General features: G+C 37.3%; 1 protein-coding gene across 7 annotated transcripts in view; it reads left to right on the top strand.

The window, feature by feature from the left end:
* Positions 1–27,905, top strand: part of CENPC (centromere protein C) — a 91,760-nt gene that overhangs the window by 47,465 nt on the left and 16,390 nt on the right. For 6 of the 7 annotated variants that reach the window (XR_009540304.1, XR_009540305.1, XM_060148082.1 and 3 more), the window contains exons 9-13: positions 3,500–3,691; positions 9,252–9,513; positions 14,801–14,944; positions 16,086–16,168; positions 23,542–23,601. Coding sequence is in view for 5 of the 7 variants with exons in the window: in XM_060148082.1 (XP_060004065.1) it covers positions 3,500–3,691; positions 9,252–9,513; positions 14,801–14,944; positions 16,086–16,168; positions 23,542–23,601 (741 nt within the window). In the remaining 2 variants the exon portion in view is untranslated. The remainder of the gene's footprint in view (positions 1–3,499; positions 3,692–9,251; positions 9,514–14,800; positions 14,945–16,085; positions 16,169–23,541; positions 23,602–27,905) is intronic. The other variant, XM_060148083.1, reaches the window with a different exon arrangement.

The following is a 27,905-nucleotide window of genomic DNA, read 5'->3' on the forward strand; positions in this document are numbered from 1 at the left end:
ACTTGTTTTTCTAAAAAATTTATTGACGTATAGTTGATTTACAGTGTTGTGTTAATTTCTGCTGTACAGCAAAGTGAGTCAGTTATACATATATACATTCTTTTCATATTCTTTTCTATTATGGTTTATCACAGGATATTGAATATAGTTCCCTGTGCTATACAGTAGGACCTTGTTTATCCATCCTGTGTGTAATAGTTTGCATCTGCTAATCCCAAGTTCCCAGTCCTTCCCTCCCCACTCCCCCTCCCTCTTGTCAGCCACAAGTCTGTTCTCTATGTCTGTGAGTCTGTTTCTGTTTCATAGATATGTTCATTTGTGTTGTATTTTAGATTCACATAGAAGTGATATACGGTATTTGTCTTTTCTCTTTCTGACTTCACTTAGTATGATAATCTCTAGGTCCATCCATGTTGCTGCAGATGGCATTATTTCATTCTTTTTTATGACTAATATTCTATTCTGTATACATATAACATGTTCTTTATCCATTCATCTTTCAGTGAACATTTAGGTTGTTTCCATGCCTTGGCTATTGTAAATAGTGCTGCTATGAACATAGGGGTTCATGTATCATGTATCTTTTCTAATTAAACTGTAATTGTTTGGGTGTATGCCCAGGAGTGGGATTGCTGGGTCATATGCCATTTTAATTTCATTGTGTGTTACTGTGGTCTTCTTTGGGTTGATCTGGTTTGGGACTCTCTGTGCTTCCTGAACCTGACCATTTGTTTCTTTTACCTCATTAGGGAACTTTTCAGTTATTATGTCTTCAAATATGTTCTCCGCCCCTTTTCTCTCTCTTTTTCTGGGACCTTTATAATGTGAGTAGTAGTACACTTGATGTTGTTGTCCCACATATCTCTTAAACTGTCCTCATTTCTTTTTATTTTTTCTCTTCAGCTTGAATGATTTCCACTACTCTGTCTTCCAGTTCACTGATCCATACCTCTGTAGCATCTAATCGGCTGTTGATTCCTTCCAGTGTATTTTTAGTTTTAGTTATTGTATTTCTTCAGCTCTGTTTGGTTCTTCTTTATAATTTCTAAGTCTTTGTTAGAAACTTCTAATTTCTCACTGTGTTCATCCATTCTCCCTAGTTCTTTGAGCATCTTTATTAAGATCATTATCTTGAACTTTTTATTGGGTAAAGGGTTAACTTCATTTCATTTAGTTCTTCTAGGGCTTTATCTTGTTCCTTTGTTTGGAACATATTCCTCTGTCACCTCATTTTGCCTAATTCTCTTTTTATTTCTATGTGTTTAGTAGGTTGGTTACAGTTCCAATCTTGGGGAAGTGGCCTTCCTTATGAGATGTCCAGTGGGTGCCCAGCAGTGACCTGCCCTCTGGTCATCAAAGCTATATGCTCTAGGGGTGCCCTGTGTGGGCTGAGTTGGCCCTTCAGTTGTGGCAGATTGATTACTGTGGGTGCACTGGTAGGCAGGCTTGCCCCCATCTGGTTGGTTTTCTGGCCCTGCATAATGTGGAGGCTGCTGGCTGCTGGTGGGCGGAGCCAGGTCCTGGGGTAGCTGGGTGTGGTGCTGGCGGTCTTGGAGCTACTGTTGGCCTGCTGGTGTGTGGGGCTGTGGCCTGGGGAGGTGGTTCCTGGGGTTGATGTTGTCTGCTGGTGGGCAGGACCTGTTCCTGACATGGGTGGCTATGAGGCCCAGGGTGTCCTGGAGCTGGTGTACATTCACTGGTGAGCAGAGCTGGGTCCTGGGATATTTGGCTGTAGAGCCCTGGTATTCCTTGAGCTGGTGTCAGCCTGACGGTGGGTAGGGCTGAATCCTGGTGGTTGGCTGTGGGGTCCCAGGAGTCCAGGGGATAGTGCTGGCTCACTGGTGAGTAAGGCTGGGTCCCCACTAGGCTAGCTTCTTGGCCTCGGGCATCCCAGGACCGGTGCCAACCAGCGGGTGGGAGGATCTGGGTTCTGGCACTAATAAGCTAGAGAGAGGATTCCAAAATTGTGCTTGCTGACAGCAGTGTCCTTGTGATATAACAAGTTCACCAAAATGACTGCAACCAGTGTCTGTGTCCCTAGGGTAGCTCCAGTTGCCTCCTGCCTCTCTGGGAGGGTCTCCAAGATCAGCGGGTGATTCTGACACAGGCTTCTTTCAAATTACTGCTTCTGCCCTGGGCCTTGGAGTATTTGAGATTTTGCCATTTTAATTACAGTGGCTTTGCCTGTTAAGAGTGGAGTATGTATTTCCTGTAGCCCTCAGGTTCTTGTGAAAGTAAGCCTCACTGGCCTTCAAAGCCAAACATTTTGGGGGGCTTGTCTTCCTGGTACAGGAACCCTAGTCAGGGGAGCCCAGTGTGGGGCTCAGACCTGTGGCTACCTGGAAAGAACCATGCAATTGTAATTATCCTCCTGTATGTAGGTTGCCCACCCTGGGTCTTGACTCTGTCTTATCTCTGCCTGTCTTATTGTGGTTCCTTCTTTATATCTTTTGTTGTGGGAGGTCTTTTCTGCTAGCCTTCACATTGTTCTCATCAATAGTTGCTCTGTAAATAGTTGTAATTTTAGTGTGCCTGTGGGAGGAGGTGAGCTCAGGGTCTTCCTATTCCACCATCTTGGCCACTGCCCCTGGTCTTATATACTTTTATGCAGTTCATGTACTCTGTGAGTTTCCTACTTGCTATGATTTTAACTCCTTCTTTGGATCTCATAGAAATCTTTGTGTCAGAAACTCAAAAATCCTAGTTTCTTGATCTCATTGGTCAAGAAAATTTTTCATTACATCTACTAACATCTAATGTTTTAAATCTTCTGAAAAAAAGAAAATTTTCATTTTTAAACTCATTTTGGTGGTTGTACATCTTTTAGATGCAATATTTGTATTAAAATAGCTTCTATTTCTCTGATTTCCCCTTCTTCCTGGTTGTCAGTCTCAAAAACAAAACTAGAATTTATCTGTCCCTTTTCTTAGATCTTTTCTTATCTACCTGCTTGTGTAGTAAAATGAAGTTACTATTTATGCCAAACCTTTTCATTAGCTTTTTATTGCTTGCCATATTCATTGTTTTAAAAATTATTTTTCCTCTTTAAATTCTGTTTAAAGAAACAATCTTTTTTCCTTCATATAGGAAAGATCTCTTTATTGAAAACTTCCTTAAAATATTCTCTTCCATGAATTAGATTGACAAAAATCATGAATTATTTTAAAAAAGAAAAGCAGTAGTTAACCTTTTTTTACCGGGGACTTTAGTAGTGGAAGGAGTCATATATTTCATTTTTCCTTTTCAGAGTATACTTTTTTTTTTTGATTCAGGAGTATATGTTAGTTATCATGCGATGTGAAAAGTTTGCATTTAACTGAGAGAAAGTTGTAGATTTTATTGAGAACATGTGACTTTTAAAAAATAGAGATGAAAAGAAGCCCACAGAATAAATTTAAGAAGTTCCTGTAATTGAGAGGTTTTTTTTTATAATCTGCTCTGGTTTTCTGAATATTCTTTGGTGCAGTAGATTTTGAATTGTTTTTATTCTTTATTTTAGGAAGCAAGAAAGGTAGCACCAATGTTCCTCATGCAGAGAATCAGAAAAAAGATAAGGAACACAAAAAGAAGCGTTTTTCAGATGGGTCCAAGAAGAACAAAATTGTACCTGAAGAATTGACTTCAACTGTCACAAGAAGTCGAAGAATTTCCAGACATCCATCTAATTGGTGGGTGGTAAAATCAGAGCAGAGTAAGTATTTTTATTTAAATTATGTTCATTCTATAAGAGCCTCTATGTTTGATTTATACTCCCATTCTCTTGAGAAAAATCTCATGAGGAAAAATTTAAATTGGATTATCAATAGAAATATTAAATCAATTAATTATAAAGATATTTATGAGGCTTTATCATATACAGTATTCTAGATATAGGGATACAGCTGTGGAAGAATAAAACCAAAAATGAAAAATTGCTGCTCTTTTAGGACTTACATTCTACTGGAGGAAGATCAACAATATAGATATATAATTCATTCAGTGATGGGTAATTGAGAAAAACAAGGCACATAAAGATTAGAGTTGGGAAGTAAATGGCAGAGCTGGGAGTAGATAGGAGAATGGAGCAGAATATTGTTTTTGTAAAAGGTAGCAGTAAGAGTTGATTAGGATCTTTCAGAGCACATATATGAATAAAGTGAAGGAGGGAGCCATGTAAATAATTTGGTGTGGAGCATTCCAGACCAAGGTAACAGTATTAGTATAATAAAAGTACTGATGGACCATGCTGGAAAAGCTTGAGGAATATCAAAAAGTCAGTATGGCTGAAGAAGAGAGTAAGCCAGGGCAGATGAAGTCCGAGAAGCAGGCTGTGATAATGAGTTTAGACAAAGTGTATTGGGAAGCTGCTGGACAATTTTAAGCAATAAAATGACCTGATTGACTTATCTTTTAAAAGGATTATTATTACTGCAATGTAGGGAGGGAACTAGGACTGGGCAAAAATGGAAGCATGGAGAGTAGTTAGGAGGTGGTTGGAGGGAAGAGAATGGAAATGGTTGGATTCAGGATATTTTTGAAGGTAAGTCACAGAAAGTACTGATGAATTGGAGTGAGAGCTGGCTTCAAGGATGATTCAGATTTTTCTGCCTGGACAAGCAGAAGAATGGATCTACTGTTTGCTGAGGTGAGGAAAGGTTTACTGAGATGAGGAAAGATACGAGAGAAGCAGATTTGGGACGGATATCAAGATTTTACGTTGTAATATGTTAATTAGATATCGAAGTAGATATATTGAGGAGATAGCTTGATAAAATGAGTCTAAAGTTGGGGGGAAAGATCTGGGAGGACATATAATTAGGGAGTTATCAATATAGAGGTGATCATTAAAACTTCAGGACTACTTGAAATCATCTAGTAATAGACTATACTTGGAGAAGAAAGAAAGCTAATAATTGAGTCCTGGGAGACTCCAATGTTAGGAGTAGGGAAGAGAAAGGAAGATCCATCAAAAGGACTGAAAAGGATCAGTTAGTGAGGTTAAAGGAAAATGAGGAGAACTTAGGGTTATAGAAGTGAAGTAATGAACGCATTTTAAGTATTGGGTGATGAACTATTTTAAATACTGCTCATGGCCTGAATTAGATGAGAGCTAAGAATTGACAATATGGTTTTGGCAACATGGAGGTTGTTGGTCACCTTGATAAAAATTGTTTCTGTAGAATGATGAGACCAAAAGCCTGATTGGAGGTGGGGTTCAAGGGAGTGTAGGAAGTGAGGTAGGAAAGACAGTAAGATAAAGGGACATAGCAGATGTGGGGTCAAGGGAAGGTGTCTCTCTCTCTTTTAATATGCAAGATACTACTACATCAGCTTATCTACTCATTAAAATGACCTTGTAGAAAGGTAGAGGATAAATATAGGATCACAGTCCTTGTGTAGGCAAGGAGTAGGGTGTGGTCCAGTCCATAGTAAAAGGGTTAGCTCTAGACAGGAGCAAGGACAGTATATCATATAAAAGAGGAAAGGCAGGGTATATGGCAGCACTTAGAAATAGGTTGGTAGAGTTGATGGTGCGAAGGTGAATGTTGGGCAGTGGAGACATTGAATAATATCCTCCAAACTGAGAAGGAACTTTGAGACTGAAAAACCAGGCAACTCCATAAAGTACAATTATGAAGTTTATTTTGGTTATAAAGGCAGGATCAGGTGGTTGATGATCTAGAGGCATTCGCAGCTGCACTCCGCACAGCCAAAAGGGGTACAGGGAGATTTAAAGGGGCCAGAGCTAAAAATAGATTCTGACTACTAGCGAGAAGCACATCTGCACAGATAGGAACCAGGGCTTTTCCTCCCCTCCGAGGGTCTCATTTAACCATCTGAGTCAGTAAAGGCATTCTTCCAGTTTTCATATCAGATTAAGGCAAGGATAAAAGTTGATAGGGAACATATCTGGTTTGGGCATATTCCTTTTGAGGAGGCTAAAGCTCAGTCACACTGAGGGGAAGGGGATGGTACTGTGGGACTAAGAAGGAACTGACAAAATGGAGTCAGTGTAGTTCAGCCACACAGTGAAGATGTACTCTTCTGAACATTTTTGTTTTCTCAGTGGAATAGTAAGCAGGGTCATCAGGTAAAAGTGAAGTGGGAAAGGTGATAATGGATGTCTGAAGTTACCTTGTAGTGGTAGGATACAAAGCAAAATCAGCAGAGAAAAGTTACATGGACAGTCTGAAGGAAATCGTGTGCAAGCTTCCAAGAGTCTTCTCCCAGTGCATTCATACAGGAGGCACTTAGTTCCTCTAGCTAGTTTTGACAGGTTTGTAAAGTGTTTATCAAGGAAGCTCATTAGAGATTTAGTGCCCAAGATTTTATTGGCTATGGTCACCTAGGCACCCTCTGCCTAGCGTGTCCTAAAATTACAGGCTCCCTGAAGGAAAAGCAAGTATTCGTCATAAACCATATTTTTTGCACAAGCAGTTTAGGTACACTAAACCACATTTACCAGTTATGAAATGATGGGAGCTCTCCTGAAATTCAAGTGCCTACACGCTACCCAAGGCTAAGGGCTAACTTTGCAAGCAGGCCTTTCAAAGGATAGCATTCTTAGGCCTGCTATGCCAGCTCTTTTCTGTATAATATGAAACAGTTATTGTTTTGGTAGAATTTTTTAAAGGAGATGATCATGGAAAGATTGGTATATAGTAAGGTAACATTTACATATGTAGATACTATCGAGTGGGGCATTTAAATCAGTAAGTGAGAGACTAGTACATATGTGGCACTGTATCTGTGAGGTCTTGTTGCTACGAATTACTGAATTGTAATCCAGTAAGAAATGTTTATTCTGTTGTAGCTCTTCTTGGATTTTTGAGTTAGATCTGAGTTCAAATTATGATTCCTCCTCTTTGAGATTACTTTTTTCAGTTTCTCACTCTGTAAAATGTGATTACCAATACTTCCACCTCATTAAGTTGTTAGAAGTATTAAATGGCATATACTTAGTATTAAAATGTTAACTACTACTGTTACTCCTATGGAGAACTCATCTTTTTGCCCCACGTTGCTGGAAACTACTATGGTCAATGGACATGTAAATATATGGATTAATAAAAGTCTTACAGAGCTTGGATAAGCATGCTGGAACTCCAAAATTTACCAAAAAAAAAACCTGAAACGTATCAGTCCTGAGACATGTTGGGTTGCTGATCAAGTAGGGAGTCACAGAAGTGGAGGAATGCTTACAGATCACCAAACTCCTTTATCTGATGGAAGAAGAAACTAAGTCTGAAGCATAGAAAAGCAACATAAGTTCCCCCTAAGGTTATAGACCTTTGTGCTAGAATTGGAAAATAATGGAACCCAGATTTCTTGACTCTTGATCTACTGCCTGTAGTGTACATGTGACCCTCCTGCTTTTTCATATATGTCGAGAAACATTTATTGAGTTTCCACTGTGAGGCAGGAATGGTGTTAGGCTGGGCCAGGTCTAGATGAGGCAAATGAGCAACCTAGAATGGGAAATTTAAGGGGACACTTGGTCTTAGGGTTGTGTGAGTGACTTGGAGTAAACACCTTTTTAAATTTTCCACCCTAGTTAGAATTTTTATTTTTTCCTTATGAGAACTTTTAAGATATACTCTCTGATAATCATTTTGCAATATATATATATATTAATTATTGTATTCTGTACCTTAAACTTGTACAGTGTTAATATGTCAATTTTTTCCCAGTAAAACTGGGAAAAAATTTTTTTCTACCCTAGGCTACTCTTGCTTCACCATAATCCTGCCCTTGCTGTTAGGCATGAGGAATATAAAGATAGGTAAAACATCAATCTTGGTCTTAAGGATTGCCAGTCTGCTGGAAGAGAATGATAAGTAAACAATCAGATGTATGATAAACATTGTCAAAGGACTGAGAGAAAACTACCTAATTTAGCCTTGGGAATTAGAGAAGGCTTCCTGAAGATTGGATTAGGAGTCAGCTAAGTGACTACTGCCTTTTTTTTTGATTTGTCTGTTTGGAGGAGAGTGCTGAGAGTTATGATTAATGAAGTAAGCACTCTAGATGTAGTAATAAATTAGAATTGAAAATATTTAGACTTGATCCTTAAGCTATAGGTAATCACGAAAAGATTTTAACCAGGATTGTAATGATTCAGTTTGTGTTTTCCAAGGATGATCCCTTGAAGCAGTGTGAAGGATGGATTGAAGAATGGCAAGCCTAGAGAAAGGAGATCAGTTAAGAGGCTGTTTTAATGATCCAGATAAGAAATGATAAAAGTCCCTGCTAGGGCTTCCCTGGTGGCGCAGTAGTTGAGAGTCCGCCTGCCGATGATGCAGGGGACACGGGTTCGTGCCCCAGTCCGGGAAGATCCCACATGCCGCGGAGCGGCTGGGCCCGTTAGCCGTGGCCACTGAGCCTGCGCGTCCGGAGCCTGTGCTCCGCAACAGGAGAGGCCACAACACTGATAGGCCTGCGTACTGGGTGGGGGGGCGGGGAAGGCCCTGCTAATGACAGGCAGCAGAGCTTAAAAGAAGAGGATTTGAGAGACATTTAAAAAAAAAACAGTAAAATGACAGGATTTAGGGATTGCTTGTGGATAGGGACAGGAGTCTTGGATGACTCAGATTTCTGATTTAGGCATCTGGGTAGTTAGTTATACTTTTCATTAAGATAGGAAATACAACCAGAGTGGCAGATTTGGGGGAGAGTGATAGGTGAATATTATAGATATCAGCATGTAGATAGTAATTAAAGTTATGGGTTGATAGGTCCCTCAGAGAAGGTAGATAGAGTGAGAAGATGAAGCTGGGACCTTGGGGAAATACCAGGATCTTAAGGATGACTAGAAGAGTAGTGGGCAGAGCCAGAGAGGATGGTTTTGGAAACTCGTGATAAATTTAAAAGGTTTGGTACGTGTATCTATAAATTGAGGAGCTGCATAGTTTATGAATTTAACTTGAAAACAAATATACCCTATGAGGGACTTCCCTGGCAGTCCAGTGGTTGAGACTTTGCCTTCCAGCGTAGGGGGTGCGGGTTCGATCCCTGGTCGGGGAGCTAAGATTCCACATGCCTCTGGGCCAAAAAAAACAAAACATAAAACAGAAGCAATATTGTAACAAATTCAATAAAGACTTTAAAAATGGTCCACATCAAAAAAAAATCTTAAAAAAAAAGAAAACAAATACAGCCTATGAGATTGGGGTGTGTATGTGTTTACATGTAAAATATAAATCATGTTGGTATTTTAGTGAGCCAAATAATCAAACATTATACTAACTTTAGGTTATCATTTAATCCTTCAGGTCCTTTTTCTAGCAATTCTTCAGTAAGAAGTGAATTGTCATTGTATCATAACAGTAAACAAAAACCTGCTGAAAAAACAAACCAATCATCTAAGAACACTGGGAAAAAAACTATTCCATTTAAAAGGCAGAAGAGAACTGATGAAGGCAGCTCAAGAACACAGAAGGTTTTAAATGCTAAAGATTCCCGTTGTTCCCAGAATGAGTCATTGGAAAGTGGTGAGGCAGACCCAGCTGAGAAGAAAAACCTTAATCCTTCTAGGTAATAATGTCTCTTATGTGTACAATGCAGTTATTTTTGTTTGGCATTTAATAATTTGTCTATGTTATTTAATCATTTATATAGAGGCAATGTTAGCATAAAGGAGTCTGCAGTCTGACAGACCTGCTAGTAAATCCACGCTCTGCCATTAGCTGGGTGACACCTCAGGCAAAATAGTACTCTGAATGTTTCCTCATATTAAAATGGGGAATAATATATAGCACATGGGGTGTGAGTGATAAATTTAATAAGGTAAGCATTATTGTCGCCTAACAATCCCTTTTTTAAAATTGTGATAAAAACATATAACATAAAATTTATCATGTTAATCACTTTTTTTTTTTTTTTTTTTTTTGCGGTATGCGGGCCTCTCACTGTTGTGGCCTCTCCCGTTGCGGAGCACAGGCTCCGGACATGCAGGCTCAGCGGCCATGGCTCATGGGCCCAGCCGCTCCGCAGCATGTGGGATCTTCCCGGACTGGGGCACGAACCCGTGTCCCCTGCATCAGGCAGGCGGACTCTCAACCACTGCGCCACCAGGGAAGCCCTCTTAATCACTTTTAAGTGTATCATTTGAGTTGCTTTCTTTTAAATGAGGTTAATGTAATTACAATAATCAGGAATACATCTTAATTCTATCCCCATAAGATGATTAGTTAACATATTTTAGTGCTTACTATGTATCAAGTATTCACTAGATGCTTTCAATAAATTCTCATCAGTCCTGACAACGTACTGAGGTAAGTATTGTTCTTACGCATTTTTGCTTTTTGATAGAGCATTCACTCATTCATTCATTAAAAAAATAATACATATTATGTGTGAGAAACTGCGGGTGGTGGGGATGTATTGAAATAAATGATAGAGTGCTCTAAAATACATTAGTGTATGTCATTATAGTGCATACTATCTAAACAGTTCATTGAGTAGTGAATTTCCCCCCACTGATTTGTAATGCCCTCTCTGTCTTATATCAGACTTCCATATTTATATTAGCTTGTTCCTTAATATCATTTGATTTTCATTAAGAATCTTAAGAGGTCGATAAGACAGGTGTTAGCTCTCTTTTTACATATGAAGAAGGTACGCTTAGGTTAAATAGTGTGTCATTGGATATGTAGGTCTTTTATTAGTCTAACTGTTTTTACTTGAATGTATTAATAATGATAAATAACTGTTTTATTAAACAAAGCAGATAAGCCTTAGCTATGGGTTGAGAGAAATACTAAGGTATAAAAATTGAGTTTTTATGTTGAGTTTCTGAATTTGAGCTAGTACCCCTAAAACAAATCTTATCTTATGCACAGTGAGAAGGAGTTAGTCTAATGAGAAATATCCAGAGTTGATAGTTGCTACAGTATCTACTTAAGAAAGCCTGTTGGGTATCTGGATTCATAGAAAGGAAGATCTTTGAGACATTTGTTTAGTTAACCTGTATAGTCATTAAGCTACTTACTATAAATAAAAGATCAAATATGTAATTATTTTGGTATTCTACTTGCCATAAGGTGGGAAGATGTGTCTTTGTGGTTACTCAGTGGCTCTCATGGAAACCTCAAAGATAATTTAGATTTAAAAAGCATGTTAACAGTATTATTGTTCCGTATTTAGGAAAGGCAAAAAAAAGAGACATTATTACATTAAAATATGAATATGTCTAATTTGTCTAAGGAGTCTTCCTGATTAGAAATATTACGTGGAAAAAATATTACGTGAACTTCTCCTTTATACAAGTAACAGATATTAAAATTTTAACTTGAATAAAGTGATATTTTTTGCTTCTTATAACCTAGTAACCATGGTCATTAATTAAACTACAAGCTAACACCCTTATTCCCCTCTTAAAGCGTTTAGGAAAAAAAAAAAATCTTAAACAGCTAGTGCATTTAAAGTGTAAGAAGCAATTACCCTCTAGAAATCTTTGAATTTCTCTAAGCTTTTTTAAATTTGTATAAGCACTTAATTTTTATATTATTTCTATAGCCATTTGGAACAGAAGTTTACTACATTAGATTTTTTAACAGCTTTATTGAGGTATAACTCATATATAGTTCACTCATGACATGTGTAGAATTCATTGGTTTTTATTGTATTCACTGATAGTGCAAACCGTCAAAATAGTCAATTTTAGAACATTTTCATCATTAGGGTCCTTTAGCTATCATCTCCCTGTTCCCCTCCCCAGCAACTCTACGGAACCACTAACCTACTGTCTACAGATTTCTCTATCCTAGACTTTCATATGAGTGAAATCATATAGTACAAGTTTTTTTGCATTGACTTCTTTCAGTTTGTGTATTTTCAAGTTTTATCCATGTTGTACCATGTATCAGTAGTACATCCCTTTTTATGATTGAGTGCTATTTCATTTTGTTACATTATGTTTTGTTTATCATTCATCCATTGCTGGACATTTGGGTTGTTTCTACCTTTTGGCTATTATGAATAATGCTGGTATAAACATTTGTGTACAAATGGAATTGCTGAGTCATATGGTAACTTTACATTAATCCTTTGAGGAGCTGTAAGACTGTTTTCCAAAGCATCTGTGCCATTTTATATTCCTACCAGCAATGTTTAAGGTTTCCAATGTCTCCACATCCTTGTCAGCATTTGTTATTATCTGATTTTTTGATTCTAGCCATCCTAGTTGGTATGAAATAGCATCTCATTGTGGTTTTGATTTTCATTTCTGTGAAGACTAATGATGTTGAGCATCTTTTCATGTGCTTATTGGCCGTTTGCCAATCTTTAGAGAAAGATTTACTCAGATCCTTTGCCTGATTTTTTTGGGATTGTCTTTTTTTTAAATTGAATTGTATGAGGTTTTAATATATTCTAGATACAAGTCTCATCAAATAAATGATATTTGATAATCTTCTGTCTCATTCTTTGGATTGTCTCACTTTCTTGATGGTGTCCTTTGAAGCACAAAAGTTTTTAATTTTGGTAAAGTCCCATTGATCTGTTTTGTCCATTGTTGCTTGTACTTTTGGTGTCATATCTAAGAATCCTTTGCCCAGTCCAAGTTCATGAAGATTTACTCCCATGTTTTTTTCGTAAGAGTTTGGTAGTTTTAGCTCTTAAATTTAATTCTTTGATCCATTTTGAGTTAATTTTTGTATATGCTGTGAAAAGTCCAACTTCATTCTTTTGCATGTGACTATCCAGTTTTCCCATAACTGTTTGTCAAATGGTCTTAGCACCATTTTTGAAAATCAGCTGACCATAGATGTATAGGCTTATTTCTGGATTCTCAATTTTCTTGTTGTCTATATATCAGTTGTTGTTCTAGAACCACACTGTCTTGATTACCATTGCTTAGAGGTAAGTTTTGAAGTCAGGAAGTGTGATTTTTCTTTTTCACGAATGTTTTGGCTGTTCTAAGTCCCTTGCAATTCCATATAAGTTTTAGAATCAGTATGTCAGTTTCTGCAAAGATGTCAGAATTCTGAAATGGATTGCATTGAATCTATTGGTTTGAGGAATATTTCCATCTTATCAGTGTCTATTGATCCTTGAACAGGGGTGTTTGTCCTATTATTTAGATCTTTAATTTTTCTCAGCAGTATTTTCAGAATATGTTTTACACTTCTTTTGTTAAGTTCATCCCCCCTAAGTATCCCTTTGATGCTGTTGTGAATGGAATTGCTTTTTAAATTTTATTTTTGGATTGATCATTGCAAATGTATAGACATACAATTGATCTTTGTATTTTGATCTTTATCCTGCAATCTTGTTGAACTCATGTATTAGTTCTGAGAGCTTTTTAGTAGATTTTGTGAGACTTTCTAAGTACAAGATCATGTCATTTGTGAATAGTGATAATTTTATTTCTCCCTTTCCAATCTGGATGCTTTTTCTTTCTTTTTCTTGCACTGTTGTCCTGGCTGAAATCTTTAGTACTATGCTAAGTAGAAGTGACAATAGCAGACTTCCTTATCTTGTCCTTAATCTTAGGGGGAAAGCATTGAGTCTTTCACCATTCAGTATGTTATTAGCTGTGGGTTTTTCATAGATGTCCTTTTATCAGGTTGAGGAAGTTCCTTTTTATTCCTAGTTTGTTGAGCGTTTTTGTAGTGAAAAGATACATTTTGTCAAATGCTTTTTTTTTTTTTTTTTGCATCTACTGAGGTGATTGTGTGATACATTTTTTTTGTTGTTGATAAAATGTTGCTAGTTTTTTTGAGGGTTTTTTGTTTTGTTTCGGTTTTTTTTTTTTTTTTGGCTGTAGTTTTCTTGTGATGTCTTTGTCTAGTTTTGTTATCAGGGTAACACTGACTTCATAAAATGAGTTGGAAAGTGCTCCTTTCTTTTTTGGAAGAGTTTGTGAAGAATTTGTATTAAGTCTTTGAATGACGGTAGAATTCATTGGTGAAACCATCTGGGCCTGGGCTTTTCTTTCTGGGTAGTTTTTTGATTACTGATTTATTCTCTTGTTATAAGTCTTTTGAAGTTGTTTATTTTTCTCTTGAATCAGTTTCGGTAATTTGTGTGTTTCTAGGAATTTGTCCATTCCATCTAGGTTATCTAATTTGTTGGCATACAGTTGTTTATAGTATTCTCTAATAATCCTTTTTTTTTTTTCTTTTGACTCTGAAGGTAGGACCTAGAGGGAGACTAGAAACTCCAGAAATAAACTATCAGAGAATACTCAGAAGTTTGGATGCTCTTTAGTTATGTTGCAAACATAACTAAAGACTTTTTTTTCACAAATGATAAGAATAGGCTGGTAGACTGAGTCAAGAAACAAATTAAAACATAGGACTTGTAAGATGTGAGAGTGGAGAGAGAATTATGCAGTCTAGGAATAATGTATCTTGTTTGCATATATTTGGGGTAAGCTAGTTAGCTGGCAGCTACCAAAGAGATGAGCCTAGGTCCCTCTGGGCACTCTGCTGTTCCTTAGTAGGCTGAGTAGAGGTATCATATAAAACAATTTCAGTTGTTTGTGGATGTTCAACAAAAACTGTGATAGATTTAACTGTGTAGTATACATCATAAGCTGCCTGTAGTTAATGTCTCCCAGTGCCCTCCTATCATCATGTCTATCTCAGTTAGGCCAGGTCTGTACCGTTTCTTTTATCAGAATTTTTCAAATTAGAACTCTTGGTAGGTTCTAAAGTCAAATTTCCTTCCTGGACTAGTTGTAAGTTTTAGGACCTGAACAAGGTTATCTGATATTTGTTATAGCCAATGTTATATTGTCTACCCACCTTGTGTAATGTTTCTAGAAGAAATACTTTTTGAAGAAATGTAAAAAATTACAAACTTTTCATTTTCATAGAGGTACAGGAAGCTCAAAGAATCAAGATAGTATGGCTGCACAAAATGTTCATCAAAAGTCTCAGATCAGTGGATATACACGCAAGACACGAGCAGAGTCAAACTTGGATTCTAGAGAGCCTGGGACTTCAGTTTTGGAAGGAAGGTATGCATGTGTTCTAAGGATAATAGGATTTACTCACTGTATTTGTTACCAATTGCTGTGTAACAAATTACTCTCAAAGCTTAATATTAATTTTGTTAGTGCCTTGCAAACATTATTTCACAGTTTTTGTGGGTAGAAATCTGGGAGAGAATTAGCTGGCTAGTTCTGGCTCAGGGAATCTCATGAGGTATAGCAGTCAAGATATCTATCTGATTTGTAGTCCTATGAAGGCTTGACTAGAACTTGGAGGATCCACTTATAAGGTAGCTAGAGGCCACAGTTTCTTGTCATGTGGCTCTCTCCATAAGGGTATTCAGTATGGTAGCTAGCTGGCTTCCCACAAAGCGGGTGATCCAAGAGAAAGTGTGACTATCATGGAGGCCATAGTGTCTTTTGATGACCTAGTGTTTGAAGTCTTCCACTTTATTCTGTTCACTAGAAACAAGTCACTAAGTCCATACCACACTCAGAAGAGGGGAGTTAGAATTAGGCTGTACCTTTTGAAAGGGGTGTCATCTAAGAATTTGTGGATGTAAGTTTAAAGAGAGCATACTCAGTGAGCAAACCAGATTAACCTAGTCTCCTAATATCTGAAGTCATACACCCTTTTTCAAAATGAAAGAATGGTAAATTATAGCAGATTCTCAGACTTTGAAGGGATGGCTAAGATTTCTTTACTCTTTGGGAGCCTGTGACCACTAGGCCTGTCTTGGGCTCATAATAGGAGGAAGAGGATCTAGGACTGGGATAAACTGAATCATCTCTGAACAGCTTCTGAACTATATTTTAAATTGCTTGTTTTTGCCTGTAGTTTAAAAAAAAATTAAGATAAGCTGATTTATTTGTAATTTTATTTCTTATGATTTGATTTTTATCAAAGAGTGTTATTTGAGTTGACTTAAATTTGTAACTCTGATTCATGAGTTAGTTTAAAAGGTTATAAAATTCAGTATTATCATGTTTGACAAGTCAAATGTGGTATTAAATTGTGGATTTTTTGTTTTATGCAGCAAATAAGTATACTATTAATATTTTATAAGAAAAAAACCTTTGGCAGTTTTAGGATAAAAATGACCATTAAGGTAGATATATTAGATAGATATAAATGCACAAATTTTGTGGTTTACCTTTTTTTCTTAAGTGGACCTTCTAGGCTCAAGAATTATTTAACGTCTGGAATGAATAATTCAGATGTGGATGATAATGAAGTTCAGGAAAGTTTGAGTAAGTTATGATTTATTTTCTACTGTCTTGATTTTTATAGTGTTATGCATGTGAAGTAAGGTGTGCTGTGTTTTATTTAAATTATCACCAGTGACATTTTTGTGGCAAATATGTATTGAGTACCTACCCTTAAGAACCTTACTTTATGGTTAGAGATTTCTAAGACCTTATACCTGGGTGAGAGAGGGAGGGAGGGAGAAGAGAGAGAGGGAGAAAGAATGAGAGAGATGAATGACAGTCCTTTCTTTGAAGTAGGACATAATATAATTGGCACTTAAGACACATACTGCAGTATTTTAAAGCTGTTAAGGGTATAAATGAAGCAAGATTAGACATATATTGATGATTACTGAAGCTAAGTGTTGAAGTTTTTAAAATGCCTCTTAATAGAGAGTTTTATAATTTATGTTCCTGAAGAATGTGCTTGAAATATAATCTCTTATACTGTTTTTCTCTTTCCTAATTCACTAATTCTTTTTCCATTTAAATTGTTTCTTCCCCTTTTGTTTAGATTTACTTTATTATTTTTCTCTAAGTGGAATGCTTTTTATATTGATTTTTCTGCTTTTTATTTGGTAAAGAAAAAGCTGAATTTTCTGGAGTATAGTTTTAGTTTAAAATGAAAGGTGTTTTTTTTTTTCAATAGAGCGTTCTTATTGTTGTACACTCTGAATTATAGTGGTGATTTTTCTTTGACCCAGGTGTTATTTAAAAGAGTACATTAGTCAAGAGTTTGGTCTCCAGAGTCAGGAACCTGGGATTGAATCTAGCTTTACCACTTATTAGCTATGTTATCTTGAGTAAGAAATTTCAGTGTTCTTAGCTTCAATTTCCATATTTGTAAACTGGCGATATCAATTCTAATCGCGTAGATTGATACAAAGATGAATACACATTCTTTGCTTAGTTTTAATACCTGGTATATGTTCGTTATGCAGTGTTGGCTGTAATCCTAAGAAGTTGTGTTTTGTTTTGTTCTTTTGTTAATAATTTATAGTTTCATTTCATTGTTCTTGATAACTTTGCCCTGTATTATTAATTCTTTGAATTTTCTTTGTGTTCTAGAGTATGCTTAGAACACATAAAATTCATGGAAGAATTTTGTAATTCTTCTATGGATGCTTGAAAAAGAGAATATTACTTTTTGTGTACAGATATGGATTAAAAATATATATACACTCATTATTTTGTTAATGTAAGTGGATATATATTTTTAATATACTTTGCATATTTACGAAATTCTTAAATATTTATGGAATATTATGGAATACTTACTATGCATTCTAAGGGAAAAAGATATCAAAACTTGTGATTTGTTGGATGTTGAGAGTAGAAAAATAAAGCAGTGATTTTTAGGGTGGGAAATGCGAGTTACATTTTTAGATAGATGGGCAGAAAAGGTCTTACTGAAGAAGTGATAATTTGAGCAAAGATATGAGAAAGGTGAGAAATCAAATCATGCAGCTCTATGGAGAAATAGTGCCTCATGCAGAGGGAAGATAAGGGCAAAGGTTTTGATCAAGAAACACCAAGGAGGCTGGGAAGGCTGGAGTTGAGGAAGAGAGGGAGAGGGTAGTAGGAGATGATGTCACAGAGCTAACAAGAATGAAAGATCATATAGCATGTTAAAGGCTACTATAAGGATTTCGGGCTTTACTGAGAGAGATGGGAAGCCATTGGAGGATTTTGAGCAGAAGAGAGACATGACTAACCTATAAACAGAATAATTGCGGCTGCTGTAGAATACACATTAGGGGTGGACTGATAAGTTTGAAGGGGGCAGGTGTAAGGTTGGAAGCAGGGAGACCAGTTGGTGAGACATTAGTAATCCCCTTGTGAGGTGGTAGCTTGGACTAGGGGGTTAGCAGTGGAAGGTGGAGAGCAGTAGTAGGATTTTAGGTGTTTTTGATGGTAGAATCAACATGATTTCCTGATGGATGGGATGTAAGGTGTAAAAGAAAGTGAGGTGTCAAGGATAATGGACTTTAAAGTTTTTGGCCTGAGCATGTGGAAGAATGGCGTTGTCATTTCTTGATTTGGAAACTACTAGAGAAGGGCAGATTTGGGGGAAAAGAACAGGATCTTAGATTTGGACATTCTGTGTTTCATATTATTCTTATGATTTGTATCCTTATCATTTGTGAGGTCTGTTAACGATCGCCAGAGTTGACGGTAAAGTGTTTGCTTTGCAGTGGTCTGTCTCTCCTATTTCGTGCAGTCTTTACTATGTACATTTCAGCGCTCTTACTGAGCATGTAAGTTTGCATATGGAATGTACCTGTTTTGGTCAAATTTACCTTCTTGATCATGTTACAATGCTTTTACTTTGTAGTCTTCTTTTGTCTAATATTAACATTGTGACTCCCTGCTTTCTTTTGGTTTGTTTTTGTTTCTTATATTTCTTTTCTTCCTTTTACTTAACCTTTTTTTTTTTTACCAAACTAAAGCACAGTGGCTTCAAACAGCATGATTGAATTTTTATTTTTGACTTGCTCTGTCAGTATTTTTTTCCTTTAATAAATGTTTAACAGATATGCTTTGTTACTTCTTTGTAAAGTTGGTAGATAAGTCACACATGCTAGCAAGGACTCAGGAACTTTCTTTTTTATCACAATGAACAACTAGTCAAATAGTAAAAGTCTTTTGAGTCACAATCTTTTTGTCCTTTAAACTATTTGGCTATTGCTCTTTTATCTCATGATAGCTAATGCTTATGAGTAGATATTGTAAGCCAGCCTTACTTCTTTTTTCCTTTGTAAATAACCTGTTTCTTTGCTTATTAGGCTTTGTTAGTCTTTGAAATTCTGGAGTTGTCTCTGTGTTTGGCTTTGTTTTGTTTTATACTCTTCTGGGAAATAATTTTAAATTTACTCAAATACCATATCCCCTTCATCCAGTTCCCATAATTTCCAACATTTTACAATATTTGTTTCATTTCCCTCCCTGCCATCTCTACATAAATGTTTATACATGTTTATTAGTCTTTTTTTTGGACTGTTCAAGTGCAAGTCGCATACATATTATTGTGTGAGTATGTGCAGACATGATGCAAGACAAGAACATAATCACTCTTCATCCATCCACGTCAGGAAATCAGCATTAATATAACACTAGTCTTCCTTCACTGACTCCATGCAGATTTCACCAGCAGTTCCATCAGTGTTCCTTTTTCTCTCTGGTTCAGGATCCAATCTAGGATCATGGACTGTGTTTGGGTCTCATGTCCCTTCAGTTTCTTTCAATAAGGAATAGTTCTTTAGTCTTCTTCTAACTTTCCTGACCTTGACACTTTTTTAAAGAGCTTTTCATTCTTTAGAATGACCTTCAACCTGGGTGTCTCTAATTTCCTCATGATCAGATATGAGCCATGCATATTTAACAGAAATACTACAGAAATGGCTGTGTTCTTTGTGCATCACATTAGGAGGCAAACTGCTGACTCATCTTCTACTAGTGATTTTACTTATTTATTTATTTAATTTTAAAATAAATTTGTTTATTTTATTTATTTATTTTTGGCTGTGTTGGGTCTTTGTTGCTGCGTGCTAGCTTTCTCTAGTTGCAGTGAGTGGAAGCTACTGTTCATTGTGGTGTGCAGGCTTCTCATTGCAGTGGCTTCTCTTGTTGCAGAGCACGGGCTCTAGGTGTGCGGGCTTCAGTAGTTGTGGCACACAGGCTTAGTTGCCTCGCAGCATATGGGATCTTCCCAGACCAGGGCTCGAACCGGTGTCCCCTGCATTGGCAGGTGGATTCTTAACCACTGCATCACCGGGGAAGCCCCTCTACTAGTGATTTTAATCTTCATCACCTGTTCAAGTTATTGTCTGCCAGGTTTCTCCACTCAGGGTTTTTCTCTTTGGTAATTGATAAGTATTTTGTGGAACGATATCCTATTTTAGTAAGTTGTCCCTTTTCAAACCTCTGCACCAATATTAGCATCTTTTGAATATTCCCACCTGAATCCGCTAATGGTGGTACCAAATTACTATTTTCTATTTCCCTAATTTCTTCTCTGTTAGTTGGCATCCTATAAGAAATAGTTTTACTTACTCCTTCCCCATTTATTTGTTCATTATTCATTTATTTATATTATTATGGACTACTACTGGGTTCCTATTTTATTCAGTGGGTTATAATCTTTATCATTTATTCTGGTACTCAAATTGTGCCAAATTTGGCCAGGAGGAGACATCCTTTCAACTGGTTCCTGAGACCTGTTGTCATGTTTCTGTCATTTTTTGAATACTGTCTTATTTTTTGGCAGAAGATGTTCCAGGCTCCTTCCCCTGCCTCTACTCTGGAATCAGTTATTTCTCCAAAGGAATCTAGTGGAGGGATGACATTTAGAAACTTAGATCCGGGTGCTTGGTATACTCATTGTTACTGGGATATCACGGCTTTTAGGTTCTCTCAGTGGACTGAGATAGGAAATAGATAAACACACACATACATATATATGTGCACTGTACATACACAAGCATCTGTATCTTCTTTCTGTATTTATTCAGGCATCCCTTGCTTTATTGCTCTTTGCTTTAATGTGTGTCACAGATTTTGCATTTTTTACAAATTGAAGTTTTGCGGCAGGCAGCCCTGATCAAACAAGTCAATTGGCACCATTTTCCAGTGGCATTTGCTCACTTAGTATCTCTGTGTCACATTTTGGTAATTAACACAATATTTCATTATTATTATATTATGGTAATCTGTGATCAGTGATCTTTGTTACTACTGTAAAAAAACATTACGACTTGCAGAAGGCACAGATGATATGTAGCATTTTTTAGCAATAAAGTATTTAAGATACATTGATTTTTAGGCATAATGCTTTTGCACACTTAATAGACTACATTATAGTGTAAACATAACTTTTATATGTATTGGGAAACAAAAATATTCATGTGACTCACTTTATTGCCAAATTTGTTTTATTGCAGTGGTCTGGAACGAAACTCTCAATATCTCTGAGGTGTTTCTGTATTTAGAAACCATGAGTTCACATCAGTACCTCCAACTCCAGTCCAGCATGTTTGACTTTCCCTTTTCCATTTTTGTTTTGTTTTGTTTTTGTGGTACGCAGGCTTCTCACTGCTGTGGCCTCTCCCGTTGCGGAACACAGGCTCCAGACGCGCAGGCTCAGCAGCCATGGCTCATGGGCCCAGCCGCTCCGCGGCACATGGGATCTTCCCAGACCGGGGCATGAACCTGTGTCCCCTGCATCGGCAGGCAGACTCTCAACCACTGCGCCACCAGGGAAGCCCTCCCTTTTCTATTTTAATAAACCCTTTCTCAAGGATAGTGAGAAGCCTGGCTCCCATTATCCTCAGTATATTTATTCATTTGCTTTGTTCCTTCTCTTGTCTCCCACAGTTGCCTCCAGAGCCCACTGCTATAGGAAAATTTCCAAGAACAACTAATCCTCTACTTGTTATAGTGGGAAGTACAAGGGAAATTGTATATATACATATATATATATATATTTTTTTTTTTTTTTGGAATAGCTTTATTGGGATGTACTTCACATACCATACAATTAACGCATTTATAGTATATAATTCAGTAGTTTATAATTATCACCACAGTAAATTTTAGAACACTTTCATGATCCCAAAAAAGAAAGCTTCTACTCTTTAGCTGAGAATGTAATGAAAACTTAGACCTGCTTTTCAGGAAATGTATATTACACACAAAATTGTATTAAAAATCTAAGATGGTTCATGGATATTAAGTATTCTAGTTTCATATTGCTGCATAACTTAACATCCCAAACTTTGTGGCTTAATACAACAGTCGATTTATCTCTTATGGTTCTGTGGGTTGACTTAGTTTATTAGCTGGGCAATTCTCATTTTGGCTCTCATGCATTTGTAGTTAGATGCAAGCTGCTGGGGCTGGAGTCACTTGAAATATCAGCTGGACTGGAAATCCATGGTGACTTATTTACTCATATATTTGGTACCTTGCCAGGGTGGCTGAAATAATTGGGGGCTGGCCAAGCATCTCTTTTCCTCCACATGGCCTTTCCACTTGGTTATCTTGGGTTTCCTCACAGCATGGCAGTCTTGGGGTAATCAGTCTTCATAATGATGGCTGTCTTTCCTCAGACTGAAGTTCCAAGAGATCCAGGTGGCACCTGCATGTCTTCTGAGGAATTAGCTTTCAAAGTCCCAGAATGTCATTTCTGTGCATTCCATTAGTCAAGCAACTCACTAAGGCCAGTGGTGATTCAAGGAGAAGGCAATTAAACTTTGCCTCTTGATAAAGAACAGCGTTTGTGCATAGGAAGGGAAATAATTGATGGTTGTTATGTTTAGATGCTATTTATCACACTAAAGTTTAGAACTCTTGACCTAATTGTCACACTGCTAAGTAAATTCAGTATGGTTGCACTATTTACAACTTTAAGAATCATAGATTACTTTATTAACAGAGTAATTATTCATTATCACTCTTTGCATTTTTATCCACCCCGTGGCTTATTTCGCTTAAAGTCCACAAGCAATAGAAAACCTGTTTGTTTTTGTTACTTGTAACTGTTATCGTCTTAAGATATATTCACTGTAGCAAAATCTAGAGACATATTATACTCTTTTTCACTAGCCTTCATTTCTCAGCAGTGAAAAGCAAAGGGAGTAATAAAATGTATTGTCAGGTTGACAGATGAATGGATAAAGAAGATGTGGCACATGTATACAATGGAATATTACTCAGCCATAAAAAGAAACGAAATTGAGTTATTTGTAGTGAGGTGGATGGACCTAGAGTCTGTCCTACAGAGTGAAGTAAGTCAGAAAGAGAGAAATAACTACCGTATGCTAACACATATACATGGAATCTAAAAAAAAAAAAAATTGTTCTGATAAAGCTAGGGGCAGGACAGGAATAAAGACAGAGACGTAGAGAATGGACTTGAGGACACGGGGAGGGAGAAGGGTAAGCTGGGATGAAATGAGAGAGTAACACTGACATATATACACTACAAAATGTAAAATAGATAGCTAGTGGGAAGCAGCTGCATAGCACAGGGAGATCAGCTCAGTGCTTTGCGACCACCTAGATGGGTGGGATAAGGAGGGTGGGAGGCAGACACAAGAGGGAGGGGATATGGGGATATATGTATGCATATAGCTGATTCACTTTGTTATATACCAGAAACTAACACAATATTGTAAAGAAATTATACTCCAATAAAGATGTTATAAAAAAAAGGAGTATGCATCCAAGTAAAGAACTGTTATTTTCTAAGAAAAAAAATGTATTTTCAGGTTGAATTTTATTTTAAAATATTTATACTGAAGTTGACCGAGTAGCACACTTTAACTCAACATGAAATTAGTGGCCATTGCTCATGATATTGCTTCTGCAATTTGCAGATGATTCAAGAGTAAAAAGGTCTAACTCAACACCAGAGAACAAGGTGCATCACAAATTAGGTAAGATTACTTTTCTCTTAATATTTTCATATTATAAAACCTTTATTTCTAAATATAACTTAATTTTTTCTCAGGCAGGGGGAAAATATTATGTGGATTAATTGTCAGAGAAAGTAAAACTTGTATTTAGTTTTCATGAATTTCATGGTAAATCATCACAGGCCACTGAGTTTCTTTATTGTCCATTTATGAAGCCTGTAATCCTCTCACTCATTGCTCTATAGTAGGGAGCTGATAAGCTAAGAAGCTAGGGTGGAGAATTATATAAAATGTAACTGCTAGGTAGATGGCATCCCTAACAACTTCTCCCGTTTTTTCCAGTTCACACCTAAACAAAGCAGTAACTAGGATAAGTAAGCTGGGAGCTAAGGAATCCATGGAGAGGCTCACATGAGGATTAAAACTATGGTTTTCAAAGAGATATTTGCTGGTCAAGATTCATGGGACCTCTCACCTTTGTGGAACTGGAGTGGCTTTTTATCTCTCCCCCTATACTTGAGGCTTCTACACTTGTACCTGAAGAGAACCTGTAGGAATGAAGCTTTTTCTAATTGCTTCAACCAAAACCTCACATCTTGTCAGTTAGTATTTTGTAGGCCCATGTGAAGAGAGGCTGCTATACTTCTCAGTGCTTAATGCTTGTCTTGGAGTGGAATATGCCTAGAGTCAGAGTAGGCAAAGAGAAATAAAAGTGTCCCTGAGCAGGGGCTCCAGCAACCCAAGAGAGGAAAATCAAGAATTATGCCTAGCAACAGTAGGCAGCTTCTGGTGTGCTAGAACCATTGTAGTAGATGGATAACAATTTTAACAATGAAGGAAATATGAGTACTGTCAGAGATCTAGTTATATCATAGAAGGCTTTCTGGTTGCTAAAGCATAATTTTTCAGTTTAAAAAGTCAGTACATGAACTGAAAGTAAATATATTTTCTGTTGAGAGCTGAATTAGTAGCTGGTATTGACATTGAAGAAATTCATCAGAACAGAAATATAAAAAAAGATGGAAACAATGAAGAAAAAAATATGCAGTGGAAATAACAGGGAGACAGCAGATAAAACATGCAAATAACAGGATTTCCAGAAAAAAGAAACAGATGGAGGAATGAAAACAGTTAAAGAAAGTACTAGTTAAAACTTCTGTGGGCTTCCCTGGTGGCGCAGTGGTTGGGAGTCCGCCTGCCGATGCAGAGGACGCGGGTTTGTGCCCCAGTCCAGGAAGATCCCACATGCTGTGGAGCGGCTGGGCCCGTGAGCCATGGCCGCTGAGCCTGTGTGTCCGGAGCCTGTGCTCCGCAACGGGAGAGGCCACAACAGTGAGAGGCCTGCGTACTGCAAAAAACAAACAAAAAACAAACAAACAAAAAAAAACAATTAAAACTTCCCTGGAGTAAAGATAGGCTTGATCTGCAATTTGAGAAAGTTTACCAACTGCCGGAGAGAATTAATGAAAAAGATACATCTCTAGACAAAAGTGAATAAAATTCCTGAATTTCAAGGATAGAAGAAAGCTTCCAGACAGAAAAGTTACATATAAAGGAGAAAAAAACCCCCAACAAAACCTGACTCCCACGACTCACGTATGCAACTCTGGAAGAATAAAATAATATATATAGCCTTTCAGAAATGTATTACAGAGGCAGGCATAGTCAAGATGGCATACTAGGAGCATGTGGAATTCATGTCTCCTCACAACTAGGGCACCTACCAGGCACTGGTGGGGGACCACGGATGCCTAAGGGGACAGGATGAACCCCCAGTGACTGGTTGTTTCTATTATACTTTTATTTTTCCTGATATATTTTTTATCTTTCTAATTTTATTTTTTATTTATTTATTATTTTTGCGGTACGTGGGCCTCTCACTGTTGTGGCCTCTCCCGTTGCAGAGCACAGGCTCCGGATGCACAGGCCTAGCAGCCGTGGCTCATGGGCCAAGCCGCTCCATGGCATGTGGGATCTTCCCGGACCGGGGCACGAACCCATGTCCCCTGCATCGGCAGGCGGACTCTCAACCACTGCGACACCAGGGAAGACCTATTTTGTTTTTTATTCTTTGATATTGTACTGCTCCTTTTCTCTTTCTTTCTTTTTCTTTTTTTTATGTGCCACGAAGCTTGTGGGATCTTAGTCATCAGGCCAAAGGTCGTGCCCGAGCTCCTGTGGTGGGAGCTGCGAGTCCAAACCGCTGGACTAACAGAGAACCTCAGCCCCCACAGAATATCAATCGGAGTGAGGCCTCCTGGAGGTCCTCATCTCAGGACCAAGACCTGGCTCTATCCAAATGCCTGCAAACTCCAGTGCTGGACGTCTCAGGCCAAACAACCAGTAAGACAGGAATACAGCACCACCCATCAAAAAAAAAAAAAGGACAAAAAAATATGTTACAGATGAAGGAGCAAGGTAAAAACCCACCAAACCAAACAAATAAAGAGGAAATAGGCAGTCTATCTGAAAAAGAATTCAGACTAATGATAGTAAAGATGATCCAAAATCTTGGAAACAGAATGGAGAAAATACAAGAAACATTTAGCAAGGATCTGGAAGAACTAAAAGGCAAACAAACAGTGATGAACAACACAATTACTGAAATTAAAAATACTGTAGAAGGAATCAATAGCAGAATAACTGAGGCAGAAGAACAGACAAGTGAGCTAGAAAATAAAATGGTGGAAATAACTGTCAGGGAGCATAATAAAGAAAAAAGAATGAAAAGAATTGAGGACAGTCAGAGACCTCTGGGACAACATTAAACGCACCAACATTCAAATTATAGGGGTCCCAGAAGAAGAAGAGAAAGAAAAAGGGTCTGAGAAAATATTTGAAGAGATTATAGCCAAAAACTTCCCAAACATGGGAAAGGAAATAGACAATCAAGTCCAGGAAGCACAGAGAGTACCATACAAGATAAACCTAAACAGAAACACACCAAGACACATATTAATCAAACTATCAAAAATTAAATACAAAGAAAAAGTATTAAAAGCAGCAAGGGAAAAGCAACAAGTAACATACAAGGGAATCCACATAAGGTTAACAGCTGATCTTTCAGCAGAAACTCTGCAAGCCTGAAGGGAGTGGCAGGACATACTTAAAGTGATGAAAGGGAAAAACCTGCAACCAAGATTACTCTACCCAGCAAGGATCTAATTGAGATTCGATGGAGAAATTAAAACCTTTACAGATAAGCAAAAGTTATGGGAATTCAGCACCACCAAACCAGATTTATAGGCAGGAAACACAAGAGAAGGAAAAGAACTACAAAAACAAACCAACAACAATTAAGAAAATGGTCATAGGAACATACATATTGATAATTATCTTAAATGTAAATGGACTAAATGCTCCCACCAAAAGATACAGACTGGCTGAATGGATATAAAAACAAGACCCATATATATGCTGTCTACAAGATACCCACTTCAGACCTAGGGACACATACAGACTGAAAGTGAGGGGATGGAAAAAGATATTCCATGCAAATGGAAATCAAAAGATAGCTGGAGTAGCAATTGTCTTATCAGACAAAATAAAGACTATTACAGGAGACACAGAAGGGCACTACAGAATGATCAAGGGATCAATCCAAGAAGAAGATACAACAATTGTAACAATATATGCACCCAACATAGGAGCTCCTCAATACATAAGGCAAATGCTAACAGCCATAAAAGGGGAAATTGACAGTAACACAATCATAGTAGGGGACTTTAACACCCCACTTTCACCAACAGACAGATCATCCAAAATGAAAATAAATAAGGAAACACAAGCTTTAAATGACGCATTAAACAAGATGGACTTAATTGATATTTATAGGACATGCCATCCAAAAACAACAGAATACACTTTCTTCTCAAGTGCTCATGGAACATTCTGCAGGATAGACCATATGTTGCGTCACAAATCAAGCCTTGGTAAATTTAAGAAAACTGAAATTGTATCAAGTATCTTTTCTGATCACAACGCTGTGAGACTAGATATCATTTACAGGAAAAAGACTGTAAAATATACAAACACATGGAGGCTAAACAATATGCTACTGAATAACCAAGAGGTCACTGAAGAAATCAAAGAGGAACTCAAAAAATACCTAGAAACAAATGACAACGGAAACACGATGACCCAAAACCTGTGGGATGCAGTAAAAGCAGTTCTACGAGGGAAGTTTATAGCAAAACAATCCTACCTTAAGAAACAAGAAAAATCTCAAATAAACAACCTAACCTTACACCTAAAGCAATTAGAGAAAGAAGGACAAGAAAACCCAAAGTTAGCAGTAGGAAACAATTCATAAAGATAAGATCAGA

The sequence above is a fragment of the Lagenorhynchus albirostris genome, chromosome 4, assembly GCF_949774975.1.
Source record: "Lagenorhynchus albirostris chromosome 4, mLagAlb1.1, whole genome shotgun sequence".
NCBI lineage: Eukaryota > Metazoa > Chordata > Mammalia > Artiodactyla > Delphinidae > Lagenorhynchus > Lagenorhynchus albirostris.